Here is a 16,658-nt window from a genome sequence, read left to right as displayed (position 1 = left end):
CTCTGTGTTACTTGGTTCAAAACCACATTATACCCCTGAGAAACCACAGCTAGACCTGTGGGTTTTTAGGAACCAGGAAAAAATATTTTATACCCAATACAAGGGTGACTTTACAGTTCACATGTCTGCCGTCATCTATTCTTGTTTCAGTTGCTAAACATAAAATGTCCCAGGGATATTTTACATCATTTAAAATGTATTGGTAGTGTTCTGTTGTTTCACATTCATTTTTCAAAAAAATAATAACTACTGATTTCTCTGTTTCCAATATTCTGCCATTAATATTAATGCCAGGTTATCTGATAAACTATTTAAAACTCATATTAAAGTAAAGGAGAATAAAGGGTAAAGGAGAATTTAAAACGTGGTCTTTTCTGAAGGCTCCAATTGTTTGGTTGTAACATTGTTACGATGCATCTGCTATATCACTGACCTGTGCACAGCGCCCTCTGTGGTTAGTGTGTGCAAGTTTTCATTCTGGGGTGCCCCCCCCCCCCCCCCCCTCCCCATCCCCAAGGACACAAGTGCAGAACTCAGAGCTTCAGTGATATGTCAGTGTTATGCCAAATCTGCATCATACTCAGTCATAATGTAATGTCACCAATCGTCTGATTTCTTATTCAGATTGAGGGCTAACAGTGGTGGCAGGTTAAACTATGTCCACATAGACATTAAGATGGTTGGCACAATTACTGCAGGATTCTGTTGGTATCTCACTCGCATGACTTTACAAATCACTTTCAATTTAAGCGGTGTGGCGAAGTATTACTCTGAAAATAGTTCGAAATTTCTGCCTGAGGTAAAAGTGGAGGAGTGGCACCTCACGTTGAAGACCCTTGAGAGGCAGTGCATTGAACTGTGTAAGTGAGACAGCATTGTGTGTGTGTGTGTGTGTGTGTGTGTGGTGGGGGGTGTTGCTGGCAGACCCTGAGTATTTTGGAATGTGCCAAGGCTTGTTTCTGGGGTGGGACTCCATGACCTCAGGCTGTGGGATGGGTGGGTGTGACTGTTCCACACAGCCACTTCAGAAAGAAAAGGACGGTTACAATCATAATTTTAGCACACACGCTTGCTCACTGTAAATGTCATGCCTGGCTGAATAACTTTTTGGAAACGCAGCCAGAGCTTATGGGAAACCTCACTTTGCACTCTGCAACCTGCTTTTATGACAAAAGATTGTTACCACTGTCACATGGTAATATAATTTTACTGTATTCCCCAGAGAGGTGTGGAGGAGACCAGCGAGGGGAGTGCTGTTTCTTTAAGAGAGAGAGAGAGAGTGAGGCAGAGAGAGGGAGAGAGAGAGAGAAAGGGAGGGACCTCTTTGCCCTCCAGAAACCAGGAAGGGAATTGAGTTGATCTGCTGCTGCCTGTTTAGCGCATACGGGGCTCTGAGCAGCAGAGACAGCTAAAGAGAGAGAGAGTGTGTGTGTGTGAGGGAGAGAGAGAGAGAGAGAGAGAGCGCTCCACAGAGGAGGAGAGGAGAGCAGGGAAGAGCTAACCCACAACAAGCAGCACCACAGCCATCGCAGGTGAGCTCACCTCCCCACACGTCCCTCTGCTGTCTGACCAGGGCCCGTCGACCAGAAGGAGTGAAGTGAAGGAGGAGAGGAGAAAGGAATGAGGGAGGGGGGACAGAGAGAGAGAGAGAGAGAGAAAGGGGGTTGGGAGGGGGCTGCTAAGTATTTAGTAGTAGAGTTCCTTGTTTGTCTGCAGCCTAACTCATTGGACTCACCTTGTATGTATAGGTATTGCCTTGCTGAACTTTACCTCAGTTCTTCAGGGTGTTAGTGCTTCAGTGCGGTGAGGGAGCGGGAGTTCTAAAGTAAAGGAGTGAGGCAGTGTGAGAGGAAGGAGGAACCAGAATCGCCACCACAGGACAAGGTAAAGTGGCAGTGTCACAGGCTTCGCCATTTGGTTTGCTGTCGCTGCACGGGGACCCGGCTATGACAGATAACTGTCAGAGCTTTCGGCTCTCTGTATATGTGGATGCTTATTTTTTACATTTATTTTTCTGCTGTCACTTTCCTGTTGTTTCGGGATATTTCAGACTGGTTTAAAAAGTCTTATTTAGGTCAAGAGTGCTTAAGTTGTTCTATTATTTAGTCAGGCTCGTGACATGTCAGCGTTGTGTTGCTGGGTTTTGACTTGGAGAGCTGGGAGTTTTTCATTTTGTTGCGAGCCCTGGCCCTGTTTTGATGGCTGGTCCGTACTTTTAATACCTGGCATCCTGCTAGCAACACACCGTAGTGTATAATTCAGCTCTGAGTGCTTACGTTGAACCAGGCTCTGAGGTGTGGGGGTTGATGAGAGTGGACTGCTTGGGACTTGTAGTTCTCAACAGTGGAACAGAAACAGATGAAGTAGCTCTGAAGAACTCCACATCCCAGAGTGCCTTGCCTTTGGCCATACAGGAAAGGGAACAGCCGGCAGCCTATCCCTGTGGGGAGGTGTGGTGAGTGAGCAGCTGTCAGGCCAATCGCAGAGGGGGAAGTGAAGCCAGAGCAGTGGGCTGAAAATAGAGGGGTGGGGAGGAGGGGGGGGGGGGAGTTAGTAGGTGTCTGTCTGTGTGGGATCAGGCAAGGGCTTGCCTGTGGAACCAGGGCCACTCAGAAGTTTCCCGTCTGCAGTAGCTCCAGAGCAGGTTCCTGGCCAGACACGGAGGCAGGCAGGGCAGACTGCCGGCCCACGGAGAGAGACACGTTTCTGGCTGGCCGGTAAGCACTCAAGGCACTCTCTCACTCTCTCTCTCCGCTGCCCGGTGTGGAGAAGACAGGCGAGTGGAGGACTAGTGTGAGCTGTGAGGGAGAGAGGGAGAGAGGCACTAGGCTTGACTGAGCAGAGAGTGCCTGACCCAGTTGCAGACAGAGATGAGAAAGGGGGCCTGGCGTGCTAAGGTACGGCCCGGAGAGGTTACGTCCTGCTAACTTTAACTTTTGGAGGACTGACTTTTTGTAACATGCGTTGCCATTCTGTTTTAAACTTGACCCATTAAAAATGTTTCTCCGTTGTCCATAAGTGTTTCTCCAACCAATCGCACGCGAGCTGGCTGAGTGCAAGTTATAAACACGTCTGAGTTGTGGAGTTGGATGGCGTGAGGTGATCACTCGGGTCTTCACACATCTGCCTTGTGTAAAAGAACCGTGGTCACCTCAGGCTCACTGCTGTAAAAGTGCAGTTTATTTACGCCATGTGCCACAAAGCGAAATCTCTGAGCTCTGGACCCGCAGACGCCTGGACCCCTTCCGTTGGCAGATGCGGTGGCTGTCTTGCTAACCCCTTCCTCATACTTTATATAGTCTGGTCTCTGTGCACATCCCCCTCGCTGTTCTCTAACTGAGGGGCTTTGCTAGTGTCTCATGACTTCAGTCAGAGCAACACTGCATGGGTGTCCCGCATATGGAGCCAGTGCTGGAAACACACACGCTCTCTCTCTCTCTCTCTTTCTCTCGTGTCTCTTTCTCTGTCTGTTTTTTTTTTTATTCAAGGATGTATGCGGATGATTTCCAAGCCGTACTCGCTCGACTCGTTCTCACTGGTGCGGGTGCAGAGAGGGCGCGAGGGGTATTTTTATTCGCAGATGACGCCCTGTGTCTGAACAATACACAGAAAAGACTCCTTGTCTTGTCAGGGGTGAGGCCTCTTTATTGTCTCTTACTTGTTGCGTGAATGACACACATATCTGTGCCCACTTGATTGGACTTTGTATATGGGTAAATCTAACGCGGGGTCGCTTTGGGTCGTGACACCTACGTAGAAATGTTATGAGGCCATCAGAGAACCTTGGTGTGTGTGCGTGTGTGTATGTGTGTGTGTATATGAGCTTCAAAAGTACCACCCTTGTAGTAAACACTAATGTCGCTCTTCTTTAACGTAAAAAACCAAAATTGCTGGGACTAATTTCTCTCTCTAAGTGATTCATAATATATATATATATATATATATATAAACTTGTCACCTGTCTCCAAGCGGGTTTTGCAAATTGAGATTTGTTGTTGTTTTGACTGTGCAGAATTCCTTTTCATGCAGCAATTTTTATGCATAGTCACTACACACACACCCTCAGTCAACTGCTCGGTACTGGTGTGTAGGTTTAACACAAGCGCTTGTTACTTGGAATAGTGTACCAAGGTACACATGCCCTGAAACTGGTCTCCTTTGATCGGAAATGAAAACCGAACGTATTTCTTGTTAAGACATTTCTTGTTAAGCCATTCGGACCTTTCTTATTCACAAAGTTCAGATGGCTGCGTGCGTAAAACAAGACTCCGGGCTGCTGGGTGTGTTGTTGTGAGTGTGTGTGAGCTGACGCATTTCGGAAGGAGCCGTCGGACTGGTGGCAAACGCTCACGGCCGTGGAAGCGCCGTCACGGGTAGCCCGTCGCCAGTGCTGGTTTGAGGGGTTGATGTGGGTTGACCCGAGTGGGTTCGAAGTGATCGAATGAAAGGCCCCCGACATTGGAAGCCTGACAGCATGCACACTGACCATCCTATCGGTAATCAGAGAGCCCATCTCATTACGCTCTCATTGCACTCTTTTAAAGACCTCCTTCCACTTATCGGCCTGATGCGTGTGGAGGCTGGCAGGTGGTGTGGGGACCCCGGGGCCCTCCTCCCTCCACCTCGCCTTACTGCAGCACGGCCTCCGACCGCTCGGAAGGTCATTCCCTCGACAGACCCCGTTCGCCCGTGATGGAGCTGGGGCCCCCCAGCGCACGGAGGAGTCCTTGACACACTTACCTGCACGCCGTCGTCGAGAGACACGGGCGCGACGAGGAGGCGGACGACGCCGGAGGAGGCCGCGCGCCTCCTCGGGAAAGGAGTTGGGGGGGGGGGGGGGGGGGGGTGACAGAGAGGGTCACGGCACTGCATCTGGGGGGAGCCGGGCATCTGATAACAGAGCGGCTTCTGTTACACCACCGTCGGAGTCACGCAGGAAGTCATCCTCCGTCCACCCTGCCGAGACCTCTGCAGCAGAGACCGAGAGAGTGAGACAGAGGGAGAGAGGGGGAAAGAGAGGGAGAGAGAGAGAGGGAGAGACAGAGACAGAGAGACGGAGACACAGAGACGGAGGAGCCGCAGGCCCGACGCAAGGGCACTGGAAACGCGAGAGCCTCGCCGAGGCCGCGGGCCGCCGGGGTTTTTTTGGGGGAGGGGCTCGTGCCGGTCCGTCTCTCTCTCTCCCTGCTGGTTTCCTGTAAGCCCGGCCACAGTGTCCCACAACCTCGCAGGAGCCGGGCCCAGCCCTCTGCCAGATGCAGGGAATCGGGCCTGGAAAACTTTGGTCAAACTATGAGGGGGCCGTCGGACATATTCGCACTTGGGTCTGAACCGATCGAGCAGCGGCCGATCCAGGCGCATGGCCGCTCAGGCGAAAGGTTCCGGTCGTTTGATTCCGTTCTGACGGACCGGCAGACCTTTGAGTTTTGCCCGTAAAAGCAACGCAAGCTCCTCACACTAAAATGTTTAATTGAGTCACGTGGCATAAGGAGGGAGCCTAGCTGTCCGGTAGAGCGCAGGCCCAGGGCTCCATGGGGTGGAGCTGTTTTATACGCCTGAGGAAAAAGCTAGCAGCCCCTGACATGGCTGAGACAGACGACTCGACTCGTGAGCTGTGTACGTTGGCTTGTAAAGTGGCCTCACCCACTACCTTTCAGGGGGCATTGTGAACACAAGCCTGGATTTTTGGCAGGCTACGGACATATCTCCAGTCAAACGGCCCAACCCCACAACTCCAGTTTTATCAGTCGTTCGCCCACTTCCTGCTCGTACTCGTGCGGCCAATCAGGGTCCTCTAACCACGGCTGGCAGGAGTGACTCATATCCAAGGCCTTGCTCAAAATCCTGTTCTTCTTGGAACGAGACACCCCCCTCCCCCCTCTCCGTAGTGTTTCCGATTATCCGCTAATATCCTCTCGGCTCTGACCTTGAACCCTACCGACCTGCGTGTTGTGAATCCCCTTCCTTCTCCGTCTCCAAGGCGGTGGCACTAATCACACACACACACACACACACACACACACACACACACACACACACACACACACACACACACACACACACACACACACACACTGAGCAGACACGTTGGTCAGGGGATGCCTCTCCACTCTTCCTTCACTCATACTCCACCGAGGTCCTGGACCTCCCGGGCGTGAGGCTCACGTGCACGGCAGTGATCTACCCTCGCGGGAAACCCTGACGCATGGCTCTTGTTTTGAACCCATCGGTGAATTCACCATAAAATGTGAGCGGGACAAGGTACACCGAGATAATGGACAAGAGTCGGGGGAGGGGCAAAAACACACCCTAAAATAAAAGAAGTGGCGAGCCGTGCTGTGAAAAACACCTCGGATTGTTTTAGTTTATGTCATGAGTCGGTGTGTGTGTGTTCCTGGAATGTGTGGCATGTGCTCTGCTAAGACGTTTCAGTCCGAGGTGTCCGTTTACGCTCGATAGAAATGCACGATGCACGATGCACGCTGGCTCGCATGCCATGTTGAACTGTGTTCGTTTCAGAGTCACCTGAGGTGAGTGGGAGGAGCAGGTGGAGCACCTACACCTGAACACATCCACACCACGCCGCATCTGTGCCCCGTTCACACCAGCTTGCGAGCAGCGGTGCGGTCTCCGGTGCTGCACATGGTTGCATGAATATACACCACCTACTTTATAGTAATTAAGCATAATTTAGGCCGGTATTACATTGTTAGTGAAACAAAACATTTTGTACGGTAACTATCGTATGAGTACACAGGTATATAGTTACAAGTAAGTAATTAAGAGTGTTTACTTTCAACGGGTTTTACTTTCATCGAGTGTGTCAGAAACGTGGGCTGATGGTCCGATGCTTGCTTGGCGAGACCTGGGTGTGGGCTTCGAAGCCCCGATAATCGCTGTCGCCGTGTGGCGAGTTGGGTGGGATGGCGGCGTTTTGCCTTGCAAAGCAGCGTCACGAGCGTGCGAGCGGCCGCCGTCCCGGCCAGCGAGACGCCAGGCCCCGCCTACCCCCCCCCCCCCCCCTCCACCGGCAGCCATGAATTAGTGATGAGGAATGTTTGGAGCCATGAGAAGGTGTGAGGATCAGGTTTGTTTGCGGTGTTTCCTCTTTCTGTCAGCCCAGCCCCGGGTTTATTCTGGGACACGGGCGTCACCTGTCAGCCGGAGCGCAGGAGCTCGTCTCCTAACGTCCCTTCCTGGGGCGTCTGCCGTGCCTGTGAGCCTGGGCGCAACCCGCCAACTCTCCCTGCTCCTCTTTCCACCAGTCCTCCGCTCTCCCGCGCTGCCCCTACCTCAGGAGGTGGACCTCCGCGTGTGCCCACCTAACCTCTCAGCACGCCGCTCGACAGGCGTTTGTCCGTTACTACCGGCCTCCCCTCCGCTCAGGGCTCCTGCCTATTCAAATGAGCCGTGAGGGGAGAGATAGTGAAATGAGCTGCGGGAGGGGGAGGGGGTGTTGGGATGGAGGGATGGGGGGGGGGGCACACTGGAGAGCCTGAAGTACCGCACTTATGGACATTACCATTCAACTTAAACCAGCCACACCGTGGTCTAGAGTGGAACTATTACTGGAAAGGTTTCCCTGAGGTGCGCTATATAGGAAGTTGTGCGCTGCGTATGTGCCCTAGATTAAAGTATTTTTGTCGTTCATAATATATAGAAGCCGAAATGATTATTTAGTGTTAAAGCCGGCGTCAATGAAAAGATCGTTTCCTGCGTCTCATGAAATGTCCAGGGTAAATAAACCAGGAAGACGTGGCTGTTTGGTGGCAAGAAAACCGGTGGGAACTGGCGATGACTAACCGTAAGGAGAAAATCGGGTTGAATTAGAAAATGAAAGACAGGTTTGTTTGGAACGTTTAGGCTGTGGTTTACCTGAGCGTGACCTCTGCAGGGCCCTGACACGGTGCCAGGCTGAGCTCGGGGTGAGCGAAGCAGGTTTCTCAGAGGGCGTGCGCCCAGGTCGAGCAGGTCCTGCCTACATACCAAGGGGCTTGGTCTGAAGGAATGCCAATCGAACGCACCGCTCTTATGGAGAATAATCTCCCCCGGCCTTGCCCTGCGCTGGGTCACTCTGCCAGATGGAAGAAGGGGGTGGGGGAGTTAGGCCGCTTGGCTCTCGTGCTCGCTCGACAAATCGAGGAGAGTTGCTTTCCAAAGCCCCTCTTCTCCCTCCTCCCCTCCTCCCCTCCTCCACTCCTCCACTCCCGCCCTGCCAGGGCTGCAGTCGATCATTTTAATCTTTCCCCCACACGTGAGCGAGGGGACACGGCTTCCCTGAAACTTGGCACACGGCGCAGGGTGGGGTAACCGGCTCAGACCGGATTGACAACCTCCCTGTTTAATACCGTTCCCTCAAAGCCCCGCGCATGTCCTCCTCTCCTCCGCCTCCTCCTCCTCCTCCTCCTCCGGTGGGTTTTTTTCCACTCCAGCCTGCACTCGACAGCGCAGCCCCCCCCCCCCGCCCACACACCTCCCACCCCCTGCACACACACACACCCTAGCTCTGCTCCCACCTCCCCGCCAGCTGAATCACACACTACACACGCTGCCTCGTGCCTCACTTTCACCACGCTGAGTCCAAACTGCGCACGTGGTCTCGTCTCTCTCCTCCTCTCCTCCTCTCCTCCTGTCCTCTCCTACCTTCACTTCTCCCTCCTCTCCTTTACCCAACACCACACCTGCCCCCCCCTCACACAACTTAAACACCTAAACCAATCACAAACAAGATGTCACTACCAGCAGTTAATGCTAATGCTAAGGTAGCATTGGTGCAAACTGAAGCATCACGGTTGAACTACAGTGTAGGAACACGGTATAGCTTGGGGTTTTCTATCTGGTAGTCATGTGCAGATATAACTAATTTGGGATAGTTTACAGGAAGATACTTTATTCGGGTCTTACACCGGGCATAACATAGAATAGCTATCTACATCAAAGCAATAGGTCCAGCAATATTAGGACTGCAAAAGGAACTCGTGTTATATGTCTGGACACATAACATTTATGGTATTACTGATAATGCTGAGATGATACTGAACTTTTTCAAACACAGCACTGCCACTGGGTTGAGGTGGAGACACAGCTCACTGAAGCGTCTTACGCTCGAGTCAACGTGCTCTATGAACATGTTCCTCCCCTGCTTAGTGTCATTAACATTCATAACCATTTTAAACTTGCAATTTGCATTATTTTCTTTTAACTGTCCACGGAGTCGTTGTCAGTGGTCTTTTGACTCTGTGCTTTTGATAAAGTCAACCGTTAGACCACTTTCTGTTAGCTTTTCTTCTCCTGCTGAATTTGCATTTGCTGCATGATGATAATGACAGAAATGTAGCTTTGCCTCCACAAGGAAGTGAGATTCTAGACAGAAACAGCTCTGAACTAAGACACACTGTCGATAGAAGAGGAAGAACAACTTGCACAGATACTCCATTCTCAGTCTGGAGTTTTCATCGACTGACCGTCTTCTGAAATCTTCTGTTTCCAGCAGTTCGTCCGGACCTGACAGACGTGTTTCCAGCAGTTCGTGTGGACCCGACAGAGCCCGTATGATGCCACAGCAGAAGCCCTAACCCCGGACGGAAGCTGTGTCGTGCGTTTCTCTTCGCAGACGGACAGACAGGCGTCAGGACGGAGGCGCGGGTGGCGGCTGCGATTGGCGGCTCGGCGGCAGGCTGGTGGAAGATGTCGTCGGGCGCCGGTGGGCGGGGTGGTCGGTTGGGGCGGGCGGGGGGATCGGCGGGCGAGGTGGAGGAGGGTCCCGTGGGCATCCCTTTCCCCGAGCACAGCGCCGACCTGCTGGAGGGCCTGAACAGGCAGCGGCTGAGCGGTCTGCTGTGTGACGTGCTCTTAGTGGCCCAGGACCGCGAGTTCCCCGCCCACCGCTCGGTGCTGGCGTCCTGCAGCACCTACTTCCACAAGCTGTTCACCTCGGGCCTGGCCGCCGACCGCCAGAGCGTGTACGCGCTGGACTTCGTGCGGGCGGAGGCGCTGGCCGCGCTGCTAGACTTCGCCTACACGGCCACGCTGACGGTCAGCCGCAGCAGCGTGGGCGACATTCTCAGTGCCGCACGCCTGCTGGAGATCTCGCCCGTCCAGGACGTCTGTACGGAGCTGCTGGACACCAAAGTGCTCTCCCCGCCGGTGAGTCAACCCCCCCCCCCATCAAAAACTAAGCTACTATTTACTTATTATCTTAAGATAAATTGTTCAGTAAGTCTGGTAATTTGTTCAATAAAAATCTAGAAACTGATTAGTATGATGGGTATGTTGTACAAGACTTCGGAGAGTTCGGACGTACTGACGTACCTTTAGAGGATCGTTGACATCAGACAGTCTTCCTGTGTTTTCCTGTTTCAGGCAGTAAAATGTAAAATATAAAAGCAAAGCGCATATATTAGCAGAAAAAGGGGAGAAATTTAAGCACTGATTGTGCGTGCTTCTTTAAAGAGTTTGTTTGGTGACAGTTTAAGTAGCTTAAGGTCAAATGAAACGCTGTGTGGAGTGAATTGTGTGTTGAGTGAAATGCTGTGTTTAGTGAGTCCTGTGTTGAGTGACACGTTGTGTTGAGAGAAACATCGTGGTTGTGTTTGCTGCCGAAGGCGGGCGGTGAGAAGGCCGAGGAGGAGGTGGAGGAGGACGAGGCACAGAGGAAGAGCGGAGGGGAGCGCGCCCGCCGGCTACGCGCCCGCGAGTACTTGGAGTTCTTCCAGCGGGGGGCGCACTGGAGCAGCAGCTGCAGCACACCAGAGCTCAGGGACCCGCCTGCAAACCTGCACTTTAGCCAGCGCAACGGCGCCGACAGCAACGGCACCGCCCCCGGCCCGGCCGCCTACTTCTCCCCGCTGGCCCACGTCCTGACCCAGCCGCTGCCGCCTGAGCCCGACGACGACGACGACGACCCCGACGAGGAGAAGATCCGACGGGACGGGCCGCCGGGCGTCAACGTCGCCGAGGAGGCGCTGGCCTGGGCGCGGGGCAACGGCGCCGAGGTCCTCTCGCGATTTTATACCCCAGCGGAGAACGGACACTTCTACCTCCACCAGCCAGACCGAGAGGCGGAGCGGGAGGCGGAGCGGGAGGCGGAGCCAGAGCGCGGGCCTGCCAGCGCCCTGCTGCAGCAGATGATGGACTCCATAGAGAAGCAGAAGCCGCCCGGGACGGAGGACGAGGGCCCGGATGTAGAGGAGCCCGACGTGGAGTTTTACTTGAAGTACTTTAACAGCGCCCAGCACGAGGAGGCGGCCAGTGCGGCCATGACGCAGGGACTGCTGCCCCTCTGGCCGGTGCGGGGCGGCGGGGGCGGGGCCCACCAAGGCGGAGGGGGCGGGGCCGGCGGCGGTGAGAGGAAGATGCGCTCCAAGGCCTTCCAGAAGTGCCCCATCTGCTCCAAGGTCATCCAGGGGGCCGGCAAGCTCCCCCGTCACATTCGCACGCACACGGGAGAAAAGCCCTACGAGTGCGCCATCTGTAAAGTGCGCTTCACCAGGTGAGCCAGGAGCACGCCTCTTTTAAGGAGAACGAAAAAGCCTTTCACGTTGTAAAGAACTCTTTTCTGCTAAGGTTAGGTAATATTCCACCGTGCTCATACCTCCCTTTCGGTTATTTTTGTTTTTCCTACTTGTCTTTTTTAACTTGAGGGTCCGCTCTTGCTAAGCAGAGCAAAATTGCATACCGCCTTAACAGGTTTGAGTCACAGCTGTGCCATGTGCTGCCCTGGGCCCCAACAAGGACATAATGGGCTGTTTTGTCATCAAGAGGGAAAGAGAGTTCTGGCTAACCTCGGAGCCAGGGATTCAGCCTTTTTCAGCCTTTTTTTTGAATACAATGAGCTGCCCGACAATGCTATTACACTGGGGAGAAGCTGCCACTGGATTGGGAGGCAAGTGTTAAAAAAAAGGTTGAAGCTTGTGTTTGAGGGGGTTGGGGGTGTAGGCTGGCACAACTACCTTGGCAGGATCGACAGGCATGTTTACAATATGCAGGCCTGCTGTAAATTTAGCAACCGTGTAGCCTGTCAGCAGTAGCGTTTTTTGCTAAGTCAAACCCAAAATGCTAAGGAACGGTGAAACAGGGCAGGTACTGTGTGTGCCGGGGAGGCTGCTAGCAGCTATAAAACAACATTTTATAGTGACAGGCAGCCTGCATGACAAAGTCCTGGAATTTTAACGAGGGGGGTTCCAATAAAACGGGCTGTGGTGGCACGGCTCGGTTGCCACTTATCAGAGATGAGGCCTGCTATAAACCGCTCCATAGCGATATTAAAAGGGATTGCGGATTGGTGCCCTATCTATGCCAGTGAGTTATTTGAACTTGTGAGCCTGGGTGTTACGTCGATTATAGGCCCCCGGGTGCACACACACAGCTACACGAATGGCCCTCTTTCAGAAGGCCTGCTGATGACAACTGAGGTGCTGGGACGGCTTTAAGCGCATCACTTCTTCCATGAAACCATCCCCTTGATGAATTAATCAGGGGACTTGCATTGGAAATAGATGCTGGACTGAAAATATCCAGGAGCCTATTTTGTGGCGGGTGGCTCTAAATGCAGCAGACGGTGGGAAGGGGACATTGTAATCTTAATCCTGTTTGATCAGGGTTAAGAGTGCATCTTCCTCACACTGTAATAAATCAATCCTGTCCTTTAAATAATTTAATTCTGTCAGTGCACCACTTTATTACACTGGCCCATAGGGACTGGGTGTGTTTGCGTGTCTGTGTATATAGGTTACAGCCAGTTCCCAGCTTCAGAATCTCACACATATACAGTGTGTTCGCACATGTGTGACATGTCAAAGGTGAGAATACACTCGCGAAGGCAGGACTAAACACATGCGCTTCGTGGGTTTCTGTGCATAAGGTGTTGCGTTGTGTGTGTGTCTGTGTGTTCACACGCTTGCGTGTGCCCGCGCATATGTGTGTGTATATATGTTTGAAGGTGTGGTTATGCGTGTGTGTCAGTGTGTTTATATAGGTAAGTGTGTTTGTAAGATGGCATGCGTGTGTATGTGTGTGTGTGTCTGTGTTTGTACAGTAAGCTTCTACAGTTCCGGGCTGGCTAGCCACAGTAGTTTATTTAGCTGTACTCTGCCCTGGTCACAGGCTGTGGGGGAGGGAGTCAGGGGAGAGAAATACATGGAGAGGTCCTGCAACACACACACACACACACACACACACACACACACACAAACGTTGCTCCCTTATTGCTCCCTGCTAAACACAGAATGCCCTCCCTTCACACTTCAGTGCTTCTATATTTAAATGTTGTTTAGAAATCTTTTAGCTGTATTGACCATTTCTTCTAGATTTATGGGCTTGAGTAATCACAACTATTGGGTGTGTGTTTTTGCATAATTCAGTATTTACTTTAATAGATTTTTCCAGCAGTACTTGTAATGTCTTGACTGTGTATCAGATGAGTGTTAGAAGGCTAAACACTGAAATTCCACAAAGCATCTGAATGGATCACTCTCCTCGATGACTGACTGCACAGTGTTAGTGTTACCCGGTTTCGTAGCCCTGGTTCTTTCGACGTTGCGTTATTTGGCGAGGCGACCTCGAGCTGGCCTGCACCGTAAAGATCGCACGCACGCGGGCGGAGAAGCCGTTTGTCCCCCTCTCCTGTTGATGGAGTAAGTCAGAGTGCTCTGCTATGATAAAATATTGCCCCTTGTCCGACTCTGGTGGGAGCCTCCGGGCCTGCTGGAGTTCACTGGTGAACATTGAGCCCTCCAGATCTTCATTGCCCTGCGGAGAAATGACAGAGATAAAGGTTCAGGCTTTATGGCCCTCGTCCCCATATGACCCGGTCTCTTCTGGGAGCAAACACACGGTGCAGGATAGTCAGAACTACACCATTCAGTGAGAGGAAGGCGGATCCTTCTGAAGAATAGTTAAAGCCCTTCAGGTTGTTTGATTAAAACGTGACATCATATTTGCTTGTATGTCTAACCCAGGGATCATTAATAGTGTATCAGTGTGTGCACGCACATGTGTGTGAGTGTGTGATTTGCCCAATTTCTGCCTATACACTATAATTCCCATTCTGTGATATCCCATTCAAACCCCCCCCCCCCCCCTTTCCCCCAGGTAGATTCAATTTCTATGATCAAATAGTGAAATTATTATTGTGCATTACTGGAGAGATGAGAATACATTTCTGTACCTGTTGTAAGAAATTACACATTCATATCTTCATTGTCTTTGCTATGGGTCGGTCTTGGCGCATCTGCGAGTGCTTTCGTGTCTGAATTGCTTTTGTTTTCGTTGCCCCTCTGCAGGCAGGACAAGCTGAAGGTTCACATGCGGAAGCATACAGGAGAGAAGCCGTACCTGTGCACGCAGTGCGGGGCCGCCTTCGCCCACAACTACGACCTGAAGAATCACATGCGTGTGCACACGGGTCTGCGGCCCTACCAGTGCTCCAGCTGCTTCAAGACCTTCGTGCGCTCGGACCACCTGCACCGCCACCTGAAGAAGGACGGCTGTAACGGCATCCCGTCCCGCCGCGGCCGCAAGCCTCGCGTACGCGAGCCCGACCTGCCGGAGCCGCCCATGGAACCGGCCGGGCCGGGGGCGGGGCCACGTTCCGGGCGGGGCCGGAGGCGCGTCGACGACGACGACGGCGTGGGGCCGGTGGCGGACGACGGAACCGGCAGCCCGGCGCGCAGCCCCGACGTGGACGGCCGGGCGGACGGAGGCGTGAGACAGAGGGACTCGGCCACGCCTTGAAAGCCGGGCAGGAAGCAGGGGGGGCGGGGCCCGCTGCACGGTGGGGGAAGAAAAACACACAAACAAAAACAAACGAAAAACGTGAAAAATGAACCGAACGAGAGAAAGAAAAAGAAAAAAAAAACAACTACATGATCCTCTTTAAAAAACCAAATCAGGGTGTCACAAAAATTTTATCTCTTACTTTCCGTTTCTCGTTTTTCCTCTTTTTAAAAAAAAGAAAAATAGTTTCTTTACTGTTCAGCTTAGAGACCTAAAGCCTGACGTTACGTCTTGGTGGACGAGTGAAAAGCACTTCAGATCACACCTGCACTGGCTCCATCTTTCTGGGTCGTCGTTTTATTTCCCTTAGTTTCGGATGTTTTTTTGTTTGTTTGTTTGTTTTGCGGGTTTTTTTTTATTTTATTGACTTCGACATTACGGCTTAAACGTACGCATATGAGCCGGCGGAGCTACTATGCAGTTGACACTGGTTCCTCATCTCCAGGTTGCGTCCACAGGGCCTTGTCTTAACACAAAGTGGGGTGTCAAACACCTGGCCGAGTGCTGCTGTTAGTACAGGTGGACGGAGCACGACGCGAGACACGGAAGAAGCAACAAGTTAATCTCTTTTTCTAATGCAGTAAAAAAAAAATATTTACTTATACCATAAAGAAAAACATTATATTGTCTCAGATCAATATGGCAATATTATGCAATTCTGATGCAACACCTTCTTTCTAAATGTACCAGAAAGAATCAGACAGGGGTTTGATTTTAAAGTGTTACTTTATCTCTCTGTAAAAACTAGCGACCTCTGGTTCTGTCTTTCAGAGGTCGACATTTTGAGTCGAATCCGTTCTGGGGGGCTCGTTCGTTTTGGGCTGTGGGAGCAATGGGGAGGGGCCAAAGCACTTCCGGCGTTGGGTTGCCACAGCAACCGCGCTGAATCTTTACCTCTCGCAAGCCTGCTTTTCCTCTTTTCTTTGAGTCTTAATGTTTTGGCCGTGTTGATGTTTTCCTTTGAGTTCTGGGTACTTGACACTTTACATTGTATACATGTGTGTATATATTAGGTGATAATGATATTGGTCCCTTTATAAGAGATATAATACAGATTGATAAGGTTCTATGTTCTTTAAGCTTCACTCTGGAGTTTCCTCTTGAGTGTGGCCTATAAAGGGGAAATGCTGTCTGAATGTTTGCGAGCATTTAAATTGAAAAGCCCATTTTGTCCTGAACTCAACACTTGACGGAACCCACAAGTTCCCGCCCGTAGTATGAACTCCCATGCTTGACGTTGTGTGTTTGTGCGGTGAGTTTGCCCGTGTGGAGCGCGTGAGAGAAAGAGAGAGAGGACCACTGTTTCCCAAACAGCTGGTACACTAAGGCCAAGAATGTTTTCTCTTTACATGCAGGGAAAGGCGCGAGACAGACGGGGAGACGCAGACGAGCACCTTTTTACGCATTTGCACAGCTTTACTAAAGATATCTGGAAGAAAGAAAGTGAGTGTTGTATTTAAAGAATGGGAGGGGCAGGTTAAAGTGCTTACCTGACCTGTGCCATGAGGGCAGGCTGCATTAGCACACAGTTGAAGCCAGGAGATAAGCAAGGTGCTCAGGTAAAGGGGGGGTGATTCCAAAATGTTCGGTTCCCCAAAACAAAACACCCCCCCCCCCCCCCCAAACAAAACACCCAACTTTCAATTCAACGTGGCGCGAAATGTATGTGCACTTTTTTTTCCCCCTATTGCTTGGAGGTCCCCAGTAGACTGTGAGGGGGTGGGGTGGGGTCTGGTGGGGGTGGGTGGAGGGCTGGTGGGTGGTGTGCCACACTGTCCCTTGGCCACATCCTCTGTGCGTGACTCACTCCCCCCAGAGCTGTCGTGTCAGGCTTGTGGACACGTCCAAACACGCTCCCCTGAAAAAACCTGGCATGGCGGCTA

General features: G+C 51.9%; 1 protein-coding gene across 4 annotated transcripts; it reads left to right on the top strand.

Annotated features, from left to right (window-relative positions):
* Nucleotides 1-1,325: 1,325 nt before the first annotated feature.
* zbtb7a (zinc finger and BTB domain containing 7a) lies at nucleotides 1,326-16,394 on the top strand. 4 transcript variants are annotated; one of them, XM_077024488.1, is made up of 5 exons: nucleotides 1,326-1,532; nucleotides 1,776-1,884; nucleotides 9,491-10,146; nucleotides 10,605-11,491; nucleotides 14,283-16,394. In XM_077024488.1, exons 3-5 carry the CDS (start codon nucleotides 9,688-9,690, stop codon nucleotides 14,731-14,733), a joined length of 1,797 nt encoding a protein of 598 aa, XP_076880603.1. In that variant the 5' UTR covers nucleotides 1,326-1,532; nucleotides 1,776-1,884; nucleotides 9,491-9,687; the 3' UTR covers nucleotides 14,734-16,394. The 4 variants fall into 4 exon arrangements, with proteins under 4 accessions (XP_076880603.1, XP_076880602.1, XP_076880601.1 ...); XM_077024487.1 differs by having other exon boundaries at nucleotides 1,749-1,884; XM_077024486.1 differs by lacking the exon at nucleotides 1,776-1,884.
* The last annotated feature ends 264 nt before the right edge of the window (nucleotides 16,395-16,658 follow it).

Source organism: Brachyhypopomus gauderio, chromosome 12 (genome assembly GCF_052324685.1).
Source record: "Brachyhypopomus gauderio isolate BG-103 chromosome 12, BGAUD_0.2, whole genome shotgun sequence".
NCBI classification, from domain to species: Eukaryota; Metazoa; Chordata; class Actinopteri; order Gymnotiformes; family Hypopomidae; genus Brachyhypopomus; species Brachyhypopomus gauderio.
Note: the sequence above shows the minus strand (reverse complement) of the source record. Positions and strands in the feature narration are given on the sequence as shown.

Coding starts and splice junctions, on each gene's coding strand:
- zbtb7a (XM_077024486.1), top strand. CDS start 9,688: ATGTCGTCGGGCGCCGGTGGGCGGGGTGGTCGGTTGGGGCGGGCGGGG. Junction 10,147..10,604: donor CCAAAGTGCTCTCCCCGCCG/GTGAGTCAACCC, acceptor TTGCTGCCGAAG/GCGGGCGGTGAGAAGGCCGA. Junction 11,492..14,282: donor TGTAAAGTGCGCTTCACCAG/GTGAGCCAGGAG, acceptor GCCCCTCTGCAG/GCAGGACAAGCTGAAGGTTC.